General features: G+C 40.1%; 1 protein-coding gene across 2 annotated transcripts in view; it reads left to right on the top strand.

Moving 5' to 3' along the window:
* The first annotated feature begins 16,824 nt into the window (after positions 1–16,824).
* The window catches only part of Trpc6 (transient receptor potential cation channel subfamily C member 6), a 115,784-nt gene continuing 107,184 nt past the window's right edge, over positions 16,825–25,424 (top strand). Inside the window, exon 1 of one of the 2 annotated variants that reach the window (XM_048433352.3) lies at positions 16,825–17,443. In XM_048433352.3, the coding sequence (XP_048289309.1) occupies positions 17,277–17,443 (167 nt within the window). In that variant the 5' untranslated portion in view covers positions 16,825–17,276. The remainder of the gene's footprint in view (positions 17,444–25,424) is intronic. The other variant, XM_048433343.3, reaches the window with a different exon arrangement.

Below are 25,424 nucleotides of genomic sequence, written 5' to 3'. Positions count from 1 at the left end.
AATCATCTAGATTAGGAAAGCATCATGTGGGATTTCAACAGACCAGTTCAGAATTCCAGATCGATTTCTTTCAAATTTGAAGACTTTAGCTGTAACCCTGCTACATACATATTTCTCCATTAGACTATTTCTCCCTTTGTATGACTTGCTATCTTCCATTGCTCTGTGTACCTGAGAAGGGAAGGCAGTTGGGGACCTACTAACCTTAGATTGCAGTGACCACTGGAGATGGAGAGAGGGATAGGTTTTCCATATTTTAGTGAAAACATTTTTTTCCTGATTTCTGAAAGTCTAGTAAGACTTTGGAATAAAAATAATGAATGCAATCAAATTCCATGGAGAAGAATGTGAAGGAAAGTTAGTAAAATCGACTTTGTGTCTAAACACCATTCAAAGAAAACAAGAACTTACACAGAGAGGAACATGCCTCAGAAAAAGAAGGGAAATTTCTTTCAGGAATGAGGTGGCCCCTTTTCTCCATCTCTTTATTCAATTTTTTTTGTAGAAAAAAATTTATTTAGCTCTTCATGAGCCCAGAAACTTCCATGCTATCTTTCCTCATACCAAAAAATGCACAAGTTTTTTTTTTTTATCTATTTTCAGTTTCCTAATGTTAGATATTATGATTTCACCTCTAACACTAAAAGCAGAGCAGGTCCCTGAGTCATTCATCCCCATGCTGTTTTGTGTTTACCGTTATCTTAGGTGTATCTGAGTGCAGTCATACTCCCAGGGCCCCAAGCTGAGGTAGCCTCTTAGAACTGGTACCATAGAAACAGCACATCACAACTTCACTGTTCCTAACAATGCCAAACACTAAGCAAACTACAAACATTTTTTAAAAAGAAGATATTAACTAAGCAGTTTTGTACTACAAACAATCTAACATTGGATTTGGAAAGGGAATCAGACACATCCAGACAGAATTTACAAGCATTTATCCCTAGCAGAGCCAAGCCACGTATGTGTCTAACCTACTGGTTTGGTTTACTCATAGATATCCTAATATGTCTCCATTGCCTGCAGGAAGACAGAGCAGGCACCCTGGAGAAAATGCCTTGTCATAGGAATAAACCATCCACTTTCCTAGTTTCTCTTTGATTGACAGAAATAGAGTTATCTTTAGAACACAAGACTGTATTAAATGTATTTCAAGACTATCTCAGTATCATTAAGCTGGGAAAAGAGCAAATTTTTTTCTATCCATATTTCCTCCAATTCTCAGGGGCCTACTAGGACAGAATCACAGACTAAAAATAGCTTAGACTAACTTAGGCCCAGTTAGGCAGGCGATTTCTCCTGTTATACATAGCTTGTTTTCCTTTTCAAAAATCTAGTTATTCCATTAATGCCATGAAAGCATGTCTGTGGTATGAACAAGACAGACAAGGCTGCTGGCAGCACTGAGTTTTCTCTAGAAGCCATTCTCAGAATTCAGCTTTGGGGGGCACACACTGTGTTTCTCTTTAGTTACATGCACACACACGGTGTACACCAAGTCCTTTGTCATCTGTCTGACTACTGATAGTGTAATCAGCTTTGCAAACAACAACTTTGTCATCTCCTAAATATTTTGGTTATAGATAAAGATTTTAGATTTTAAAATATTTTCCTTTATTCTGTTTCCAGATTTTGTAGGTCACCTTATGTTGAACATTTCATAACTCATTTAATAGTACACATTTGAGTGTTCTCATTTTATTTTCAAATATACATTTTTTTTTCACTCCAGTCATGGTACTTTCTTCATTGTTATAACTACATATGCTGCCATTGCTCATAAGTGCTTTATCTGGGTGAGTGGGATTCCTCTCTGTGTCCTGTGAATAAGTTTTATTACCATTGGTTAATAAAGAAGTTGCTTTGGCAATACACATATTATTAAAAGTGGGTTAATCTTAGATATAAGAGCTAGCTAGGAATATGTCTGAGGTGTTGTCCAAACAGTTTTGTAATTGATAATAGTTTTTTTGTGTTTATTAATGTCTGAGCAGCTGGAAAATGAAATAGTAGTCTCCATTTACATAATGGAGCCCAAGTGATTAGGGCTAACCATTATAGCTTACCACCCACTTTGAGTCTGGGTGCTGGCATGCCTGCTCAGGGTTAGGAGGAAAGTAGCTGAGAGCCTGCCCCTCAACACTTCTTGCCTGGGCAAGTAACTGGGTCAGGTCTGCTAGGCGTACACAGGCAGGAGAACATGACGGATTTGAGCTGCCATACACAGAGACATTTCCAGACCACTCAGTATTCTGCATGGCAGATTTAGCTTTACTCAGAAAAAAAAAATGGTTTGTGTGTTGCACACTGCTTCCCAGATTTGAGGTGGTAAGTGTGGCTCCCTCTGGTGCTCTCAGAACTAGCAATGAACATACCTCCACCATGTTAAAAGGTCTAGAGAAGTGGAGCCAGCATCCAGGGCCACTGCTACCAAGCTGCTTACCACTTTGAGAGAGCTCCTGCTCAGGAAAGAGCTACAGCAAACACAGATTCCGACAAAAATCAGCCTCTGAATGGGTCACAGTGTATTTAAAAAAATGAACTTAGGCTTAAGAAAAAAAGAAAATGGGTATAGAAAGATATCGTTTTAAAAATAAAACAAAGTCTTTAAAGAGACAGTGAAAATAATATAAAAAGTACAGATAGTCATAGATTAAAGTAAACATTAAAAAGTAATAGAGTAAAAAAAGCCATATAAAGATTCAATATACATAGAGTCTGGATTATGTATATTATTGTGTTTTCTTTGAAATTTTTAATTATTAATAAACTAACTTCAGAGAGACATTTGATTGTGGAGGCTGCTAAGCTAAACCAACATATATATTTCAAAGGTATCTTGACTTCAAAATTGGAGTCTAAGGTTATGTTACTTTGGAAAAGAGGTTCTGCTTTTATTTCCACAGAAGATGAGAACCTGTGGATTGCTTTCAGGCTAATGTGGTTTGATGGAATAAGACCCCTGAAAGGTCTCCTTGAACCCTAAAAATACTTCTCTCAATAAACAGCAGAAAGCATTTTGGAAAAAACTTTGCCCAAATTTCCAAAATAATTGTTTATAAATGTTTCTTTTTATTTAAATGGGGTTGATTATAAATGGTTAAATGGTCACAGTCATTCTCTTTCTAAAAAGGGAGGGAGCTATGATATAAAAATGAATTCTTTGCATTGGTATGAATCTTGCTCTACTGATACAAATTTGAGGTTGATTTGTCACACTGTGTGTGTATATTTCTGCTCTTGTTTAAGGTATCATGTTTGTGCAGCTCATTTAAAATTGTAATGTATAATTAAGAAATATAGATTAATAGATAGGCTTGTCATCTGTTGAGGACAAGCCTCAACAAAAACCGCTTCTTGCCAGGGCAGAGCAGTGGAAATTGAAGAAATATAAGTGAAAGATACGAGACGCCTAAGAATAATAAGGATGAAAACATAAAGCAGTATCGGGAGGGAGTTTCAGGGATTATTGAGATCCTGACATCTGTTTTTATTTTTCCACAGCTTTTATACAAAACATAAACTGGGGGAAAAGTTAAAAATATCAGCTTCATTAACATTATATAAAAGGTGAACTCATACAGTCATTCTGTTGCCTTTGTAGCAAGATGACTCCATGTTTACTCTCGGTCAACACTTGGTCACTAGGCAGAGAACACCCTCTCCACAGGTGACCTCATAGTTACAATGGAAGGAGCAGGGTTGTGTCTTGAACTTCTTTTTCAAGAAAATATTATTTATTTGGATACTCAAGGATGCCATCTATGAATATCTTGCTGAAACCTAGAGTCATTTGAGAAGAGACCCTAAGTTGAAGAAATCAGGTTGGCCTGTGAGTAGGCATGAGGGGGACTGTTTTGATTGACAACTGTTGTAGAAAGACTCAGACCACTATGGGTGGTACCAGTTTATGAACTGGGCTCTGATCTATATGACGTGAGAAAGGTCGATGAAGCAGATGTAGCAGCAAGAAGCAGCATGGGTATATTCCCTTCTCTCAGCTCTTGCCTATGGGTGTGATGTAACCTGCTGCTTGAATTCCTGCCTTGGTTTCCCATCAGTAATGAACTGTAACTTGTTGATGGAGGCTGCTTATTCATTCTTCTAGGCTATCCAGACCACGAAAATAATCACTCAGAAACTATATTATTTGCAATACAGTTTGGCTAATAGGTAAACCATATTTCTAGCTCACTCTTAAATCTTTAACCCATTTCTATTAATCTGTGTGTCATCATGTGGCTGTGGCTTACTGGGTAAAGATCCAACGAGTCTGTCTCTGGCAGAGGCTACACGACTTTCCCCTAATTTGCCTACTCTCTGTAGTAGGAGGTTGTTTGTTCATTTCCCAGTCTCTCAGACTCCCAAAATAACCACACAGAAACTGTATTAATCAAATCACTGCTTGACCTATTAGCTCTAACTTCTTATTGGCTTGCTTTTACTTTTTCTTGGGGGGGGGGTTGAGACAGGGTTTCTCTGTGGTTTTGGAGCCAGCTTTTACATTTTAATTTAACCCATTTCCATTATTTTATATTTTACCACAAGGCTTGTGGTCTTCCAGCAAGTTTCACGTGTGTTTGTCTCTGGTGGCAGCTCCATGACCTCTCCCTGACTCCACCTCCTTTCTTCCAGCATTCAGTTTAGTTTTCCCTGCCTAGCTCTACTCTATCCTATCACAGACCTAAGACAGTTTCCTTATTAGCCAATGTTATTCATAGCATAAAGAGGGGAATCCCACATCAACTCTTGATATATATATATATATATATATATATATATATATATATATATATGTGTGTGTGTGTGTGTGTGTGTGTGTGTGTGTGTGTGTGTGTGTGTGTGTGTGTATGCATATATTCCAACCAGGCTATAGTCTGTTAAGCCATTGGCTGAAAGCAGCTTCTTTATTAACCAATAAAGCAACACATATACAGAAGGACTTCCCACACCAGGCTAGGAATTGTAAGCTGAATAAGCCCCCTATGCCCTTACATTGATTTTGGTCAAGTTATTTTATTACAGAGACAGAGAAGAAGTAAAAACAACAAAATAATGGGATACCACATATGCAGAGACATGATCTAAGACAAACAACACCAGATGTCCAGGGGAGAACCCTTCCAGACCAAAGAGCAGGAAGAATAAAGACTCCAACGCAGAAGCATCTTGGGGTATTTGAGAAGCAATAAGGTCATGTAGATGCATGGCCACAGCTTTCTTCAGTTCTATTACAGAGGATGTTGAAGTAGCTCTGAAATCAGCAGCTAGAAAGACTCCTTGTGTTTGTATATGATCACTCAACATTACAAAGACCACATTCTAGTTATGATCAGTGCAAAAATGCCAACAAACATTTTTTCCTGGAGTTAAAATAATCAAAACTCAAGTTTGTATGAAGAATAATTGGAAAATTAGAAAGAAACACTAGTGAATGAGACATGTGTCACAAAGATACTAAAATAAGATTGCTAACTAACCAAAAGTATAGAAATACAAATGAATAAACAACATCCTTTATTTAAACCAGTAAATGTAGATATAAATCCATGAATGCTTTGAATTTAAAATATGATAGAGTTAGTATTTAAAAACATTGAGATTGGAGTGCAGATTATTATGAAAGCTACATGATAAGTGAACATCTGCTTATAAAAAGAGAAAATTCATTCCAAAATTTACATCAAACACATTATTAAACAAACCAGATATATAGATAGAAAAACGATGTCATATCCATACTAGGAAGTGTAACTTTCCCTGACCTAGAATGTAGAAAAAAGTAATAACTCAATATTGGGTCATAATAAGATTTATGTAAGTTATACCATTGTCTCTTAGCCAGCCAATGAAAAATCAACGGGTAATGACTAGTGAGGTTAAATAAGTTATACACTGTCTTTTGGCCTTTTTGGGTAATTGACTCGTAAGATTTAAATAATTTATACCTTTGTTTCCTTGCTGGACAAATAGAATTCACTGGGTAATTGCCTCAAGTCTAAATCCTATGAGTATACTATGCTTCATGAGCTTTGCCTTGAGATAATGTCCTTCTTGGTTTTGATTTTCTTTTCTTTTTTTAAAATTTATTTATTTATTTATTAAAAATTTCCACCTCCTCCCTGCTTCCCTTTTCCCTCCTCTTTCCCACCTCCTCCTCCCTCTCTAGTCCTAATTGCTGTCAGGGTTCCCTGCCCCGTGGGAAGTCCAAGGTCCTCCCCCATCCATCCAGGTCTATAAAGGTGAGCATCCAAACAATTGGTTTTGGTTTTCAACAGTTAACCAAAGTATGTCTACAGCTACAAGGCAAATAAGATTTGCATAAGACTTACTCTGAACTCTGGAAAATATACAAAGCAGTCATTTGAGCATGAATTAGAATGGACTCAGCCTTGACCACATGGCATTTGTCTCTTCTATAACTCATTAGAGGACAGGGTGGGTGTAAGTCTCAGTGAAAATTCATCATCCGTATAGATTGTTGATGACTGGTCAAACTTCTGTGATGTTTAAGATCAACAGAGTAAAATGTTTCCCAAATTCTGTGAATAAACTCAAACAAATCTCTGGCATGAGCTGTGCCTGAATGGGGCAGACTCCAAGCAGTAGTACCAAATATCAAAAGATAGGATTAAGATTTGAGTTGCCATTCAAGAAAAAAACAGTTTACAACATAAGTTCAACCAAATTCACTGCTTTATGGAGTTGGAGAGATGGCTCAGTCATTAAGAGAACTGACTGCTCCTCCCAGAAGGCCTGGGTTCATTTCTCAGCACCCACATGACAGCTCACAACTGTCTGTAACTCCAGCTCCAGGGGATCAGACACCCATGGCAGAACACCAAAATGTACATAAAAGAAAAATAAGGAAAAAACCAAAAATATTCAACTCTCCTCAAGTCTCTAAAACAGTACAAGTCAATTAATGACTATAGGGCAAGGAAGTTATGATCTATTTTTAGGAAAAAAAATCAAATTCCAACACTGGAGAGGTGGAGGCAGGGAGGAGCTTCGGAGCTTCCTGGCCAGCCAATTGAGCTAAATTGGAGAATTTCAGGTTCAGTGACAGACTCTACTTCATAAAGGAAAGTAGAGAGTGATTGAGGAAGATACCTGAATCAGCCAATGGCATATGCACTTGCAAATTCATGTATGTACACACACATGAACATGTGCAGTACATGTATATACATACATACACATGTAGAAATCAAGATAAAGCAGTCTTTTCCTTATATCTTTATTATCTTCTTTATTTAAAAATTTACCTAATATTTATCTCCACTCGTTCCTCTTCTCTTTACTTTGTGTCTCTCTATTCGCCTTTTTAAAAAAATATTCATGTCATGTGACCGTTTTGCTAAACCCCAATAATTAACACTTTGTACATCTTTTTTGGTCTCCCAGCTATTTCACAATAATTCGTTTACACACAGAGAAACCTTAGAAGTTAGGGTCTGAAGGTGAGAGTGGGTCACTTCACTTATTATATTGTTTTCCAGTTCCACTCATTTTCTTGTTATTATCAGAATTTCATTTTTCTAAGCACTAAATAAAATTCTGCCTTTTACTTTGCTGTATTTTTCTTCCCTGTTGGTGGATCGTATCTTAGTTGGATTCCTATCCTGACAGCTATGAGTAAAGCATGAATAAGCATGAATAGGCAAGCATCTCTGGGTGTGCTGGAGAGTCCTGGCACAGGCGGGTCTCACAGTAGGTTCTGTTTTGAACTTTCTATGCAGCATCTGGAGGGATTTCGAGAGTCGTTGCTCTACTTGACACCCTAGCCAGGAGCAGGGGGGAAAACAAACAAACAGCAGCAAAATTTCTTTGAAAAATGCCATAACGAAGCAACTCTTTATAAGTTAAAATTAAAATAAAAATAAATCAACAAGTATTCAAAGAAAGCTATGGATGGAGCAGAGCAGTGACGGACTGACAATGCTATTGAACAGTTACAACAGTGACACCGAGCTGCCAGAGCAAGGCCCAGAACTTACGCTTAGGTTAGAGAGAAAATGTTTTTATCTGAAAAACAGAAATAGTTTAAAGTAAATGTATTATCAAGAAATTGTGGGGCTGTACTTAGTAAAACAATAGGTATTTGTTTGGACTTTAAACAAGAGATATTGAAAAATTTCAGATATGAAGTTGGCAAATTTTGTCTAAATTTATCGAGGAACAGGAGTTTCAGATGTAAGAAACTCTACCGACTATCAACATGTCAGTCTTACTGCAAGGCCATCCACCCACTATTAATTCAATGCTGGCATAATTAATAGGTCAAATATAATAGATATATCCTTAGTACTAATACATTGGATATTGTCTTATAAATTGTGATTAAATTTTTACCCAGAGACATTCAACTTCTCTTAAAGGAACGTGGAAATTCTGGCCCACAGAGTTTCTATTGCAATTACTTAACTTTGTGTTTGTCCCACAAAATTATCCATAAAGGACACACAAACAAATGTGCATGGCTGTGTGACAATAAAACTTTACTTAAAAGTAGATGGTGGGTCAAATTTTCAGTTCATAACTTGATAACTTCCTCATTTACTTAGTGGAAAACTAAATATTTGAACTATTGAGGAGGATCTCAATAAACTAATATAGAGTGATTTTTGAAGCAGATTAAAAGTGTCAAATCTAGAACCATTTGAACATCAAAATAATGTACAATGATAGTGGATAGTCTTTTGAGTAAGATAAATACATTCACAAAGTCATAATGAGTGAATAAATTAATAAATGGTAAGAGAAGATGATCTATTACAATAGCTAACCAACAAGAAACTAATGATTCCAGAAACATCACTACTTTATATATATATATTGGCTTTTGTGAATATTACATATACTAATTTAAAAAAAGCCAGACATGGTAGAACAGACTTTTGATCTCAGTACTTGAAAGACAGATAAGATGATTACAAGTCTGAGACCAACCTGAGTCCACAGAAAGAACAGACATTGTCTGGGCTCCAGAGTGAGATCCTCACCAATCAATAAATGAATAATCAAACAAAGGAATGAATAAACAAACATTAAAAACAGTAGGAAGAAAGAAAAATTACCATTTGGTTATTGTGTTAGTATTGTATGATTCAGGAAAAATTACCAATGGATGCTAAAACTAGAGGGAAAAAGTTCCATGAGGGCATAGACTGAAAGTGCCATCTCATAAACTCTTTATCTATCACAAAAATTGATGCCCTCAAAGTGTTCCATCTTAACCAAGTGACCAATGTAAATGTTACTAAACACAAACAAATTGATATCATATGCTTCCTGACATGAGTTCTGTGATATCTCTATCCAGAATGCAAACTCTCAACCTAATGATAAAATATCAAAGAAACTCAACTAAAGGGATCTATAAAACAGTTGACTTGAACCCTTAAAAAAGGCCAATGTCTCACTGAAGTAAAATAGGAAACATCCAGATCAAAAAGTCATGGATGCTAAAGACAATTTATGAGCCTGGGTTGTACTGGGCCAAAGGTTAAGGCAGTCAATAAGGGCATTATTAGATCATTTTTCAAAATAGGGCTGGGTACCAGCAGATGAGATAATACAGTGCTGGCTTTGATAGTTGTACCTAATTATTCTTTTCAAAAAATTTGTTTATTTTTTATGCATGTGTTCTGTCTGCAAGCTTGCATGTGCACCACATGTGTATCTGGTACCCAAAGGGCTCAGCAGAAGGTATCAGATCTCCTGAACTGGAGTTACAAATATCTGTGAACCTCCTTGTGAGTGCTGGGAACCAAACCCAGATCTTCTGCAAGAGCAGCAAGTGCTCTTGACATTATCTCGTCCAGTCAATACTTTTATATTCTTGTTCTTAGGTAATTAACATTGAAGGCTTTCAAGGTAAAAGACTAGAGATTTTCTGTTTATTATAAAATGGGTTGGAAAACATCTAATTATTTTTTGTAGAGACATGATGCTACAGTACTTATGGTATACAATATAAACAATTGGGAAGTTTAAATGAACAGTATGAGTTCTTTTTATTTTCTAGATATGTCTCTACATTTGTCTTTGAAATTGTTTCAGAATAGAAATTGCAAAAGAAACAACACGTCAAACACCTCCTACCCCATCACAGCAGAAGGTTCGCTGAGAACCTGCCTACTTCTCAAAGGCAAATCTATTTGTGATTTTTGGTGAATCTATACCAGTTGTATTTGAAACTAGAACAGAATAGTCATCGAATTTAGGCATTTCAGAGCTGGCAGACCACTGCTCCTTTTACTTAGCACAATGATTTCTTGTTCTGCTCTTCTATCTGCAGACAACATGTCTTTGTTCTCAAGGTCTAATATCTCGGTCATTATTCTACTGCTGGGAAGAGAAACAATGATCAAGGCAACTTATAAAATAATTTGGGGATCATGGTTCTAGAGTGTTGTAGAGTCCATGACCATCATGGTCAGGAGCATGATGCTGAAGCAGTAGCTGAGAGCTTACACATTGAGTCAATAACCATGAGGGAGGGAGGGAGAGAGAGAGAGAGAGAGAGAGAGAGAGAGAGAGAGAGAGAGAGCTAGAGAGAGAGCGAGCTGAAATGGTATGGGCCTTTGAAATCCCTCAGTAACGCACCTCCTCAATTAAGGTCACACCTCCTCATCCTTCCCAAATATTTCCATCAACTGGGGACCAAACTTTCAAATATATGGGGACTATTCTCATTCAAAAACACCCCCCTCACACACCCACATGCATGTGTGTGTGTGTATCATATTTCAAAAATCTATTATCCATAGAAGGACATCTTATTGATTTCATGACTTGTCTGGTGTAAATAGTGCTACAATGAACTGGGTGTGCATGAATTTCTAATGGACATGACTTTTGACATACTCAGGAGGGGTATGACTAGATTGTGTAGTAAATTTATTTTTAGTTTTTGAGAAACTTTCCTGCTGGTTTTCATGGACTGCCTTACATTGCTGCCAACAATGTATCGGGGTTTGAGAGTTCCCTTCCTTCTGTTCCTCTGAAATAGCTGGTGCTTACTTTCTTGATGAAAATCCTTGCTACTGAGATGAAGGAGAACTTCAGTGCAGTTCTGATCCATGCTTTCCTGATGGCTAAGGAAGTTATCTATTTTCCTTAAAACCTATTGGCTATTTACATTTCTGCATTTCAAGATTGTTTAATTCAATTGCCTGCTCTCAACTAGATTATTTGATCTTTTGATGTTTTTGAGATCTTTATATAGCCTAGATATTAATCCCTCATAGCTAAATACTCAGAAATATATTTTCTCTTTCTGTAGACTGTCTCTCTACCAATTATTACTATTATTTTCCTCGCTGCTGGAGTCTATCCAGAAAGACATTTGCCTATGTTGTGAAATATTTCTCCTATATTTTTCTCTAGTGCTTTCAATGTATCAGGTCGTACATTAAAGCCTTTGATTCCTTTTGTTTGAATTAAAATGGATTTTTTTCACACAAATATCATTTTAACAACTTTAGGTCAACAACTTTAACTTTTTACATTGGTATCATTTATATTTGGGTTACTTAATCAGAAATTAGTCTTTCATATATTGTTTGTAGTTAGACTTAAGAACCTAAAATAATACCCAAACATAATTATGTACTTTATTCTCTGACATCGTGTAGGATGGGATGGGACACATGAAGAAAATAGTATGACATATTTTAAACCAAACACAGAAGTAAAAAGATCTTTCTTAAAAAGATCTTTCTTTCTCTCTCTCTCTCTCTCTCTCTCTCTCTCTCTCTCTCTCAACAATTGCTTCAATAATGTAACATTGCACTTTGTTTCATATTTCAGTATGAACTTCATTAACTTCTGCATTTTACTACATGAATGAGTACAGGTGCCTGTAGAGGTCAGAAGAAGGTGTTAGATACCTTGGAGCTGGAGTTACAGTATTTCTGAAATGATCCTTTGATGTGGGAGTCCCCTCTGTGTGTTGCTTGTATTGGTTAATGAATAAAGAAATTGCTTGGCCTGATAGGGCAGAACTTAGGTAGGCGAAAAAGACAGAATTGAATTCTGGGAGAAAGAAAGCAGAGTCAGGAGACACTACGGAGCCTATGCCAGTGTCAGACACACTGAATCTTTGCTGGTAAGTCACTGCTACATGGTGATATACAGATTAATAGAAATGAGTTAAATCAAGATGTGAGAATTAACCAATAAGAAGCTAGAGCAAATGGGTCAAGTAGTGATTTAATTAACACAATTTCTGTGTGGTTATTTCAGGGCTAAGCAAGCCGGGCCGCTGGGACGAACAAGAAACCCCCACTCTGCAACAACCCTTGTGGATTCTGGGAACCAACCTTGAATCTCTGGAAGAGCAGAACACTCTTCACCCCTGTTATGTTAATTCTTATAAAATCAGTCACATAGGACTGATATGTGTACAGAGGTAAAGTTTCTTCTCAATACATGTGACTCATATTGAGACTCACGTCTCAGTATTTACAACCTAAACACACTACAGGCTTGAATTAAAATGTCCAACTGTAGTTCTCTCATCCAATATTTTTTTCTTGAGAAGTTTCTGTTCTCATTTTCTTCTTTTTTTTCCAGATCTGCTCAATATTCCATACACGATTCAGAAGCATTTGGAGGGGAAGGATTTCTCTCATGTTTTTCACTGGATTAACCACGAAAGGACTGATATGTACATGAACATAGAGTACGGGACATTAGAGACAGAGTTGCCCTCAGCAATCACAACTTCACAATTTAACAATCCGTGATGTAGAGACATCAAATGATATCTAATATCACCCATCTTAGTGAGGCTAAGTCATATACCATGGTGTGCAGCTCTGCTTCCAGAACTAAAGACTGTAGCAGGGGTATTGTGAATTGGTGGCTTTTCTGAGCTATTATCCCCAGCCCTCACAAAGGAACACATAAACTTAGGGCTTTGTTCTTCCTATCTGTTTGTCTATGTTAGACTTTGTATCACTGGGATGAACTACTCAAAAAACTAAATCAGAAGAAAGTTTTATCTCAATCCATACTATTATTGGTTTTAATCTACTTGTCATGGCTGGTTCTGTTGCTTCCATGCCTGTGATAAAGCAGAGCATCATGGTCATGAAAGCATGTGACAGGGGCTTCTTATCCCATGGCAGACTAAAAGAACAGGCAAACCAGAATGAGACTGGAGGATATACAACTCCCCAAAACACAGTGCCCTGATTCCTCCAACCAGGCCTCTTCTTTGATTTTTCACTGTTTCCCAATAATGCCATCACAGTTTGTATCCACTGAAGAATTAGTCTACTGAGTAAGTCAGGGGCTCTAGCATGCAATCATATTCCCCCAAAGCCTATCAGCTCATCACAAAGATCCCAACACATAAACCTATGGGGACATTTCATTCTCAAAATCACACGATCTTTTATTTCATTGCAAAACTCTCAGAACCCTCGATTCATTTCTATACCCCTGTCCTCCTACCACAGAAAAGCTCTTACATTGGTCTAGTGTTAACTATATTTAAAATAGGAGAAAAAATGATATTTTGCTCTACCAAATGATAAATTAATGTCACAGCATAAATTTAATAACTTTGTTGAGTGTGAAGGTTGTTATGTGCGAATGAAAAACAGTGTTGCGTGAGAAAAGGCACAAACAGCTCAAGTAACTGCGGCAAGAAAACAAACTCCCTGGGGTTCTTTCATGCAAATCCGAACACTTCAACAACCAACTTTGGATTTTTCTAAGTTTGCTTCGGTTTACAGAATCTGAGTTAAGTAGAGGATGTTTGCATGTTGCATCACCAATTCCATTGCTTCCCACATTGGTGTTCCAATGAGATGACCTGGACATTGTTCAAACGAGACGTTTGTTCGTTAATTTATTTACATCTCAAAGCTGTTGAGTACTTATCGATAACAATGATCACCATGTTGCTAGGCTTTTTGTCAATTTGACACAAACTGGAGTCATTTGGGCAGAGGAAACCCAAGGTGAAGAATTCTCTCCATCAGATTGGCCTGTGGGCATGTCTGTAGAGGACAGTTTCTTAATTAGTGACCAACATAGAAGGGCACAGCCCTCTGTGGGTGGTACTTTCCTGGGCACGTGGTCCCAGGCTGTATGAGAAAGCAAGCTGAACAAGCCACAGAAAGCAAGCCATAAGCAGCACTCCTCCACCTCTGGTTTAGTTCCTGCCTCCAGGTTCCTGCTAAAGTTCCTGCCTGAATCCCCTCAATGATGGGCCACTGTGAAGTGGAAGTCCCAAATCTCCCCTCCCCAAGTATATTCTGATCACTGCATTTATTCCAGCAGCAGAACAATCTAGAACACCCACAAGCCAAGAAACTTCAAGCAGAATCTTTTGGTTGAGTATAATAACCATACAAAAACCAGTTACAGTTTTAAATCAGTTTCACATATTGAGAGCTTAACCAGAAGTTCTTAAATCAGAATGACCTGCTTTAGGTTATTTCCTCAGGGTAGATGCTATTTTTGTGGGTCAGGACCTTCTTTTCTTTCATACCCCACCCATCTGCCTACTCTCTTTCTATACCTCAGTTTGGATTTTTTTTGCCTGGCTTTATGCTTCTAGGCCATTGACCAAAACAGCTTCTTTAATAACCAGTGGTTAAAAACCATATTCCTAGCATACAGAGAGGAATCCCACATCACTGTGATAGCTGATCAGCCTTCTCCCACTGTAGCCAAACACCAGAGAGGCTAACTGAAGAGAGCTTTAGCAGGCCATACTCACTTGGCTCCATGTTTCTCAACCCGTAGTGATAAAAAGGCTGCCTTGCCTCATGATGGTCATGAAGAAGAAAGAGGAGGGCAGGGAAAGAAAGAAGTGCGGTACAAGATATACCCTCAAGGGCATGCCTTCCACACATCACTTCTTCTGACTCCACTCCACCTGAATTTTCCAACACCTACCAGTAACCCTCTCAAATTTCAAGTCTGTTCTTGGACGGACACACACACACACACACATAAACACACACACACAAACACACACACACACACACACGAGGTCAGAGCCTCATGATTCAATTATATCCCCAAACCCCACCTCTGAACACGGCATTATCAAGTCTTGAAAAAAATTATTTTATTTATGTGTGTGTGGTATACATGCATATTTGTACAGTGCCCACAGAAGGCAGAAGAAGGCACTGAATCCCTGGGGCTAGAGTTCAAGGCTGTTGTGCGCTGCCTGATGTAGGTGCTGGGAACTGAACGTTGGTCCTCCAGAGAACAGCAGGTGCTTTAACTACTGAATAGTTTTTACCACTCCAGATACCAAGACTTCTAATATACGAGGCTTCTAGGGGTGACATTTTATATTCGCAGGGGATTTGCCAAACACAAAGCTAGGTGCTTTTTCTCCACCCCTCTTTGTGTTTGGCAAAGTCAATATTTTATTGATTTATAACCTCTTTTGGCCCCTCTGCCTTTCAATGTGATTGACATTGCTGTTACTCCCAATACTCATCTTACTGTCCATTCTTCCTTCCATTCAGATACAAAGCATATCTACTGTTAACATGGCAAGCTCCTGGCCATGTGTGTTTCAAATCAATTAACAGTGTCTCAGAGAGTCATCTTGTAATCATCTTCTCAGGACCAACATATCAACCTGATTAATTTCTGTAAATTTTAGTTGCTTTTTAATTTATATATATTTGAGGCAGAGTCTGACGCTATAACCCAGACTGGCTTTGGAACTCATACACAGTCAAGGTTAGACTTCAACTCTTTCCAATCTTCTGCCTCAGGCTTCGAAGCGCAGCCTTTAGAAGTGTGAGCATCACACTCTACTTATTTAACCACCATTTTTCTTTCATGAGAACCGCTGGATCCTAAAATGGTGGCTGGTATACACTTGGCATTCATTAAATACGATGAATGAATGAATGAATGGATGGATTCTTAATTGACTTTTCATAAATGAACTACTATAAATACTGATTCTCTCTCCCCGCTCTCTCTCTCTCTCTCTCTCTCTCTCTCTCTCTGTCTCTCTCTCTCTGTGTGTGTGTGTGTGTGTGTGTGTGTGTGCGCGCGCGCGCGCGCGCGCACGCGTCAAGAGTTCAGGCACACAGAGGCTCTGTATGCCCATGTCAGAGGTCAGTAAAATTGTCTTTGCGAATTCTCTACCTGATGATTTGAGACATCACTGAGCCAGGAGCATGTATTTTGGCTTGATTAGGCGACCAGCGAGCCTCAGCGACCCTTTTATTCTTCCTCAGCGCTGGAGTTAGAGATGTCCTTCACTGTGGAGACCTCAATTCATGTCCCCATACTTTTGTCTCCAGCTCTTTAACTACTGAGAGAATTCCTATACGATCCTGTTCAGAAGGTTTTAACTTGTCAAATGTGTGCCAATTAATCAGAGTTTTAAAACAAGTCTTAAGAGCAGCCAGGACGTTGGAGAAAACACACCAGGCAGAGCAACAATTCTAGCACTCGAGTTACGGAAGGAGGCTTTTCCCTCAAACAAACAGGCACCACCGGAAAATGACCATTTTGTTGCTGAGTTTCTCAGGAACCAAAAACATTTGGCGGTGAGAACGCAGACGATTCTTCATTTCAAAGCGGAGTCCAAATTACTTCGGAGATTGGGAACGGGAAAAACATCCCAAGAAAATAGAGGTGTGAAAGAAGGAGAGGAGCCTGTCTTTTGAGTGTTACTTAAAAGAAACTTCCTAGAAAGCCCTCCCTTGGCATTACTTAACAAACCTTCTTTGGGAGCAGTTAGCCCTCCCAACCCCAAATAAAGAGTGCTCCTGGCTCCGCCCAGTTTAGGTTTATTCCGGCACTGCTAGCTGTGGCTTCCAGACAGGGGTCCGATGATTTCTAGACCGTTCTTTCGATCCCTTTAAAGGTGGGGATCGTGACGGAGGATGTGGGGGGAAGAAGGCGGGAGGCAGGGCTGGAGGGAGAGTCGCGGTTGACATAGTAACTCTTCACTGCTCTCCCTAGCGGCTGCCACCGAGGCCCCGCCTGTGCCCTCTGCCTGGGAGCCCGGGCAGCCTGTTGGCGCGGTCCAGATGCTCTCAGGTCAAGGTTCCCTTGACGGTTGCCCCCAACCCCCGAAGTAGTGACTTCTACCCTAGCGGACAGGAAAGCCACTGGCAGAGCCCAGCCAGCCAGGCTTCTGCGTCCCTTTCCTCATCTTCCTTTCCCGGGCAGCGCCTAGCTCTGGGCCAGTTCGGTAGGCGACGCGGCCCCTTCTCCCCAGGTCCCCATCTGCGGGAGCCCGGTGCAGGCCGGCTGGGTGCTGTGCCATGAGCCAGAGCCCCGGGTTCGTGGCCCGGAGGGGCGGGTCTCCGCTGGTAGCCCCTGGAGCCGGTGCGCGGCGCAACGAGAGCCAGGACTATCTGCTGATGGACGAGCTGGGAGACAACGGCTGCCCGCAGCTCCCGCTGCCACCCTATGGCTACTACCCCAGCTTGTAAGTGCGGGTGCGGGCGGCATGGGCTGCACAAGTGGGTAAGGCGCGTGTCCCACCAGCGATGTCTCTCCAGACATCCAGACAGCCAGGGGCGTGCGCTCCTGTGGGACTGGGCTGGCTGCAGACAAGCACTAAAGGGGTGCGCTCACCCTCAGAATGAGCCCACCAAGTTCCCGCCCCACCACCTGTGGTGGGATGCCAGGTCATCACAGGGGACCCTATGTTTGGTCGGGTTTTACAGTCCCTGCCGCCCTGTGGCACCGGTCAACAGGCACGATCTACACCCAGAATGGATTCCAGTCTTGCTCCAGCAATTCAGTCTTTGTGGGAGAGATGAACTAACACTTAGGGTCTTTGAATGCACTTTGCGGAAGGAACTCACTAGTGCACTCTCCAGGGATGCCTTATCCTCTGGTCTTGCCTCGGTTACTTAGGGAGAAAGCAAGCAGCGAAGTTCTGAGGCCAGACTTGTTCCTTCTTACCCTGGAGTTGAGATTAAGACCGGGAAATAGACCCGTTCAGGTTTTTGTATCCTTGGCAGGACAAGGGTAAGCCTGTCAGGGGTCAGAAGAACAATAAGGAGGAGCTCCTTACTAGTGGTCTCTTAATAGCCAGTTTAAAAACAACAACCAACAACAAAACCCCCAAATTGCAGGTTGGTGACTGTGGTGGTGGTAAGGGACAGAGGCAGACACTAGAGTGGAGAAACAAAGAAACAAAGTCTCCCCCCCACTTCACACCCCCCCCCCCCCGCGACTTTGACCACATGTGCAGCAGGCAGATAGTATTCCAGGCTCTTTGCACCTTTGATTAATCTTTGCTTGACTGAGTATCCAGGTTTCCTGGCCTGTCACAGTCATCGCAGGCTGTTTTCTGGGAAGCCTTTCTCAGTTTGGTGGCCTCTTCTAGTGGAGGGAGGGTTCGATCCCTTCAGCAGGGACTGAGGGGCTCTCATGACAGACAGATTGGTTTTGGGCAGTGACCAGGGACTTCTGCGGTTTACTTTCCTGGTGAGAACTGAGCCCCAGGAAATGGGGCATCTACATTTTTCTCCAGGATGAAAAAAAAGTTAGAAGTGGTTCCATTCATCTGCGCTGTGCAAGCCGAAAGCGTCTATAATAACCTACCCTCTTTCCATGTCTGAAAATTTAAGATACAATTCAGACAATGTAAAACTCGCCTCTTAAGATGTACAGTGCAGCATTGCACATGTAATAGTTATTATGTTTTGTAGTCATCGTCAATAGTTAATTTTTTGGACATTTTGTCAATGTTATATTTGCTGCCCAATTATAAATCTCTCTCTCTTCCCCCTGCCCTCTCCCTTTCCCGCCCTCCCTCTGTGTGTGCAGGGGCAGTATATGTCTGTGTGCTCTCATGTGTGTGTGTATGTGTGTGTGTGTGCTTGCCTGCGGTTGGTGTGTAGAGGCCAGGGATTGGCGTGGAATGTCCTCCTTAACAGTTCTTTCTCCACATCACTTTTTTTTGGGAACAGGGTCTCTCACTGACCCTGGACTTCACCCTTTTTACTTAGACTGGCAGACATATGCCCCTGAACCTAGTGCTTACCTGGGTGCTGGGGTCTGACCTAGGGTCCTGACGCTTCTGCAGTAGGCCCATCTCCCAGCCCAGAAAAGCTCTGTCTCCTATGGCAGACCCAGACTTCTCGCAGTTTGATGGGCATATGCCACTCAGAGGTTTTGCTAAGACTTCAGTTCCCTGGGTCTTAGGTGCAGCTGGAAAGTCTGCATTTCTAAGTCTGTGGAGATGTTGTGTTGGTTTGTTGGCAGAGTACACAAAAAGCAAAAAGATGAATGGCAAGAAAAAATAATGATATAAAATGCTAGCATTGTGAACATAGCCGTTTGCAAATTGGCTTTGAAGTCGCGGTAGGAAGGTGATGCCCATGTATAACCTTATCTACTTCAAGGCTTCGGGTTTGAGGCCAGCCTGGGCAGCACAGGGAGACTTTGCCTTGGCTTTCACCAAGCTCTAATGCTATTTAGTAACATTTTCTGTTGGCTAAATTAAGTGATTTGATAACTATCTGCATCTTCAAAAAATTAGATGATCTCATTAACTAAATGTTCTTATTCTACAATCTATTATAATTGATTTCTTTGTCTTAAGGAAAGTGATTTGCTTTTAAAATTTGTGGTTATATTATTAGCAGTGTGATTAAATAAAGTAAGAACTCCAAGTAGTTTGAACACTTTTCATAATGCCTTCAAATGTGATTTACTGTCTAGATCATGAAAGCCTTTGAGTTACTATTATGTATTGTAATTTATAAAATCTTATGTATTCAATGAGTATATATTTGGAAAACTCTAGACATACACTACTTAGAGAAAAAGTGTGTTTTCTCCTTCGGTGCAGGAATCTCAGACTACATGAAGATAGGTAAGAAACAGACGCAGAGAAATTTGGTGATGGGCTTCAGGTTCTGATGGGTGGCACTCCCTGAGTCATGTTGAGAGTAAACTGCATTCCAGAATTAAAGATTTTCTCCTCAAATTTATCATTTGCCATAGAGTTTAGGGTTATTTTTCATCCAGTGTCCTCTCTGACAAAGTTTTAAGATTTTACAGCTGAATAAAAGTGATTCAGGAGAAAATGCTTAAAAAAATTGACTTCCCTTGGTACAGAGTACAAATGAACACTTCATGGACATTTAAACTTGTGATGGGAGTGGGTTTTTTTTTTCAGAGTGGAATGTGTACTGGTGTAATTGTGGCAATCACTGGTACACTTTAGGTGCAAGATGGCTATTTTCTCAAATCACTGAGATTTCCCTGTAAGATTCCAGAGTTTTGTAAATGGCTGCTTCTGTGCTATACATTCACACTCGCACTAAGAAATTCTCTTTCACATTTATTGTCTTAAAAAGAATGTTTATACACATAGTTTTGGAGTCTTCCCTGCGAGGATTGTGGGAAATTATCTTGTAGAAGACAATTGCACATTCTCAAACCTTGGAAAGTTGAAGGGTTAATATCTTAAAGATGGCACTTTTGAAAGAAGGATCCACATGTCTTCTTTTCTAACTTTCAGTTAGAAAGCAGATGCTATATTCTATTGTAATCTATTTTCAATGATGAATAACAAGAAAGTCCTATGTCCTGCCAAGAAGCTAAGAGTTCTTTTATTAAAGTAATTTCTCTAGTCTGTGACTCCGAACCTGAGGGAGAATCTCAGGCATCTGCACACATGCTAAGGGTTTGCAAAGCAGTAGATATTAGTCGGTTTAGTTCCATTAATCACTGAGTTATAAACTATTGAATTGTTACTTATTATTTTTCATGTTGTGAAAAAATGACAAGGTACGGCAAACTAAAGCTAGAGGCAACCCAATAAAGTAAGTCTAAAGCAACAATAAAAACTTACCGTAGCTCAGGTATGGAGGCTCAGTGGGTGAGGGCACTTGCTGCCTACTGAATTTGAGCTCCAGGATCCATGTTGTGGGAGGGGAGAGTTTCCTCTGGAAAGAAGTCCTCTGACTTCTGTATGTGTGCTGTGGACTACATGAACCCCCCCAAAATAAATGTGAAAAGTACCCTGTGGTAGCCAGTGCACCATAATAATGTATTTTTAAGTATTTGAAGCCATTAGTAATTTGGCGGCTGGGGTAAGATGCTCATCTACATCCCCAAAGTCTGGGATTTGATCAAAAGTACCATGAAACAAAACAATAACATTGTTTAAATTGTTCAAAAATTATAAGTGATTGCTATGTGTCAAGAATAAATATGCTAGAAAGAATACAGTGTGGGAAAGGTCTCAGCTGCAAATGAGGAAGAGAGCTAGAATTGAGAAATGTCTTGAACGAAACCAATACTCTCGTAATATTAAGCAGTTAGGCTAAAAAATAATGCCACCAGCAGAATCAGGGCAAACAATGCCCACTAGCACAGAGTCATGGCAAATGATGCCCACCAGCACAGAGTCAGGGCAAATGATGCCCACCAGCACAGAGTCATGGCAAATGATGCCCACCAGCACAGGGTCAGGGCAAGTGATGCCCACCAGCACAGGGTCAGGGCAAGTGATGCCCACCAGCACAGGGTCAGGGCAAGTGATACAGAGTCAGCACAGAGTCAGGGTAAATAATAACCACCAGCAGAGTCAGAGCAAACAATGGCCACCAGCAGAGTTACGGTAAATGCCCAAAAAGATAAGGCCTCTTGAGAATTTCAATTTAAGAGCCTACATGCCATGTGAGCTTTTACTTTTTGTGTGCCTAGTTGGCCTAGGGATCTTCAAGTCTTGGGGTCTTGTATAGTAAATTGCTAAAGCATGAAGAAGGACGTGTTCTCTCCATGTTGACTGCTTAGGAGATTCATCCAAGAGCAAGGCTGCTAAAAATAGGCTCCCTACAGCCAGTGACCAAGCACACAGAAACAGTTAACCAGCAGAGAGTGGGCAAACAGCAGAATCCACTAAGTAGCAAGTGTGATGGCAGTGTGAGAACCTAGGGCAGCAGTGTAGTTAGGGGGAAGGTGTAAAGCTGGCCTGTCTAAAACGCCAAACCTCTAGGAAAGAATGAGGCTTAGAAGAACAGGGACGACCTCTACAAAAGGAGCGACAGACAGAACATCTGGAAAAGAAAACGTTGCAGTTTCAGTTTTAAAAGTTTTTAAAATCATGATTATTGATTTATTTTGTGCATGCATATGTGTGTGAGGATATACCCATAAAAGAAAATAATGCAATTCTATCTTAAAAGTTAATTACAATTGTGTGTATTTGTGTGTGTGTGTGTGTGTGTGTGTGTGTGTGTGTGTGGTGTGTGCATGCATGTGTATGAGTATGGTAACTGCATGAAACTGAAGATTTGTGTCCCTATGGGAGCCTGTCTAGGACAGAGTAGGACTTATCTTTTCCGATGGTTCCCTTTCTTACTGACTCTTTGGCTGAAACCCGGCCTCTCACTGACCTACGTTCATCTTTCAGCCAGCTGTTGGCTACTGAGCTCTGGGGATCAGCCTGTCGTCACCTTCTGTTGCTGAGCTTACGGATTCATGCAACCATACCTGATTTTTGTTTTTTGGCTTGGGTTCTGGGGATTTGAATTCAGAGCCTTACATTTGCAGAACAAACATTCTACTCAGTAAGTAGTTTCAATTCCCAAGAGATCTTTAATTTCATTTTCTAAATTCTATTTAGGGAATCAAAGATATAGGTAGTGTTTGAGTTCAGTGAGAATTCTAGTATCTGTTGTGTCCTTTGAAATGACGTGAGTAACACTAAAGAGTGAACTTTGAGGCAAATAGATCATCTATCCTTGAAAACTGGAATTTCTTTTTCTTTCTGGACAGAGCTTTACTTGGTCATCCAGGCTAACACTGAACTCACAGTGTAGTGCAGGTTGAACTCCTTGCTTTAACCTGCTGAGTGCTGAAATTACGGTTGTGTACCACCATAGCTTACTGAAAACTATAATCCTTGGGGAAAAAAGCAATGGAAAATTAAAAGTACAATTTGTAAATAGAATAATTTATAATACTCCAAACGCAGAGAAATATTGATGCACATCAGCTATCATTATTCCTCATGATTTAATGGTGAAAAGTATACATTCTGAAACTGCACCTCAAGGGGAAAGCAGGTGTGGAAATCACGATTGGTTTGGGTTTCCAGCTTCATTTAGAATCAGCTCCCCCACCCAGCCCTGTCATTACTATACAGGAGGACCTCACTCCCAGCCATTACAGTACATACAGGAGGGTCTCAGTTTTGACCTTATGGAGAGAACTTTGCATGACAGACACATCTTATTTCAAAACTTTCCATGGCTTAAAATAATCAGTAACTACTGGGGAACACTAGTTGTCGGGAAACGTGTCTTTAGGGTGCCAGCTCTGGGAGATGAATGTCCGCGGATGCGCTCACAGGTCCACACTGGTCCTACTTAGAGTCCGCTTTCTTCTCAGGAAGCAGTGTATCGTTTGTTTCCACACAGCCATCCTCCCTGAGTCGTTAGAAATAACTTCTCGGGGCAATTTGTCTTTTAGAGAATAAAATCATAAAACAGACATTCTGTTGAGCTCACTTTTTTTTCTTCTCTGTTTCATTAACCAGCTAGATATAATTGGATCCAATGAGTTAAATTACCACTTGTGATTGCTTTTGGTTTAGGAGTGTTCTGTTAGTTCCAGTAAGGGGACTTCTTCATCTATACAACATATTCAATTAAACTCTGGCATTAAAATTTGGTATGCTTCTCAGGACTTGCCATTGAAGTTGACTAAATAGCATTCTTACACAAACAAGGGTTCCAGCTCTCCCATTACACATCGTTGTGACACAATTGGCCTCTAATTCAGCTAACCGGAGCTCTGGGAAGAGTAGAACAGATACTCTAAGAAGAATTATATACGATACAACATGTTTCTGTTTCTACAGACAGCTAGTAAAACTATTTCCATACATCCGAGGAGCTAATTTTGGGATACCTACTCTGTAGTAAGTCTTTGTCTAGTTGTACGGATGGAGCTGACTCTTGAAAGCAGCCACTTATCTATTTTTCATGTTCGTGTTACCAATAACGATGATGAAATGTATAGATGTTAAGAAACTAGCAGGAAGTTACGAGGTTGTTAAGTTTCACATGAGCCGAACCCAATATATCTCAAAAGTACATCTGGAGCACATATGTAGAGGGATGGCAGGGACTTCTACCCTCTCGGCACCCCACATAACTATCCTTGTACCCATATAATGATTCAGCATGCCATTTTCTATCCATTCTGCTTTTTCCCTCTTGCCATAAATAATTTGGAGAGTCACATGGTGGTTTTGATATATTGAGCCAAGATCCCTGTGCTGTGCTTATTGCATCCATATAATGTGCAGGTGAGAAGAGAAGACAGACAGAGAAAAATACCAGGCACTTGCACAGTGATGTGACTCTGGCTTTTTCTTCCTATCATGGTATTATTCATTTTTGAAGGTCAGGGTCAACCTGGACTCTTCCATTCTTTAATTAACTTTTGAATTTATCTAGCCATCCTTGTTGGCACAGTTTGATTACACCTAGTAAGAAGAATTTATTATGGGCTTTTCTATGCTTTCTAGATACTCAATCATTCAAATGGAAGACAAGCTGTGAGGTGTGAGCATTTGAAATTCCTATTTTACTGATAAGAAGAAAGCCCACAGATAAGAGGCTGGTGGATGTGCCCAACATTACACAGTTTGCAGTGGCCAAATGGGAATAAAGGAAGGAGCCAAAGACTCCTTCATCATTAGTTCTATCAGTAGTGAAATGAAGATTTGAAATATGGCCAGTCTTTCTCACCAAGGAGAGATAGTATAGCAAAATAAATGTCCTATAGATAACTTGCAAATTTAACAAAGACCCACAAATTGATCATAACTCTCTAAAAGTTACAGACATTATGGAGAAACACACACAACACACACACACACACACATATAGTTTAAATAAAAATTTCTCATCTGGGTTGACAAAGCTCCCTTCAAAAACCAAAGACCACCTAACAAAATCTCCAAAATTAAGCATGAGAGGCCTCTTTTGATACAGGCTTGTCCAAGAGACTCCTAAAACACACAGGGTATTATTACTGCCTTCATTTCCTACCCTTTCCCCCAGATTTAGAGGGGGAAGACACATGTACTTCAGCTACAAGGCCTAGAGGCTCCTGAGCTGGAACTGTCCTGACTGCCTCCTCCTTGAGCACTGGCTCTCATGGCACCAGAAGGCACCATGCAAGCTTTCAAAAGAGAGAGGCAAACAATAGTCCTACCCAGATATGATACGTGTGAACCACAACAGTGATATGATATGATATCGGCATGACATGATAACAGTGCAGAAGTAGCATTCATATCTTGGATGTAGTCAATAGCCCTCTAATTGGGCTTAAGATTTACTCAATAATCGGGAAGTCATGCCCCGTTCTGGAAACCCAGCCAGTAATCCGTTAGTGAAGTCATGGATCTTGGGGAAGAACCTACA

The sequence above is a fragment of the Myodes glareolus genome, chromosome 4, assembly GCF_982192425.1.
Source record: "Myodes glareolus chromosome 4, mMyoGla1.1, whole genome shotgun sequence".
Taxonomy (NCBI): Eukaryota; Metazoa; Chordata; class Mammalia; order Rodentia; family Cricetidae; genus Myodes; species Myodes glareolus.
The sequence above is the reverse complement of the archived record's forward strand: the minus strand, read 5'-3'. Positions and strand labels throughout refer to the sequence as shown.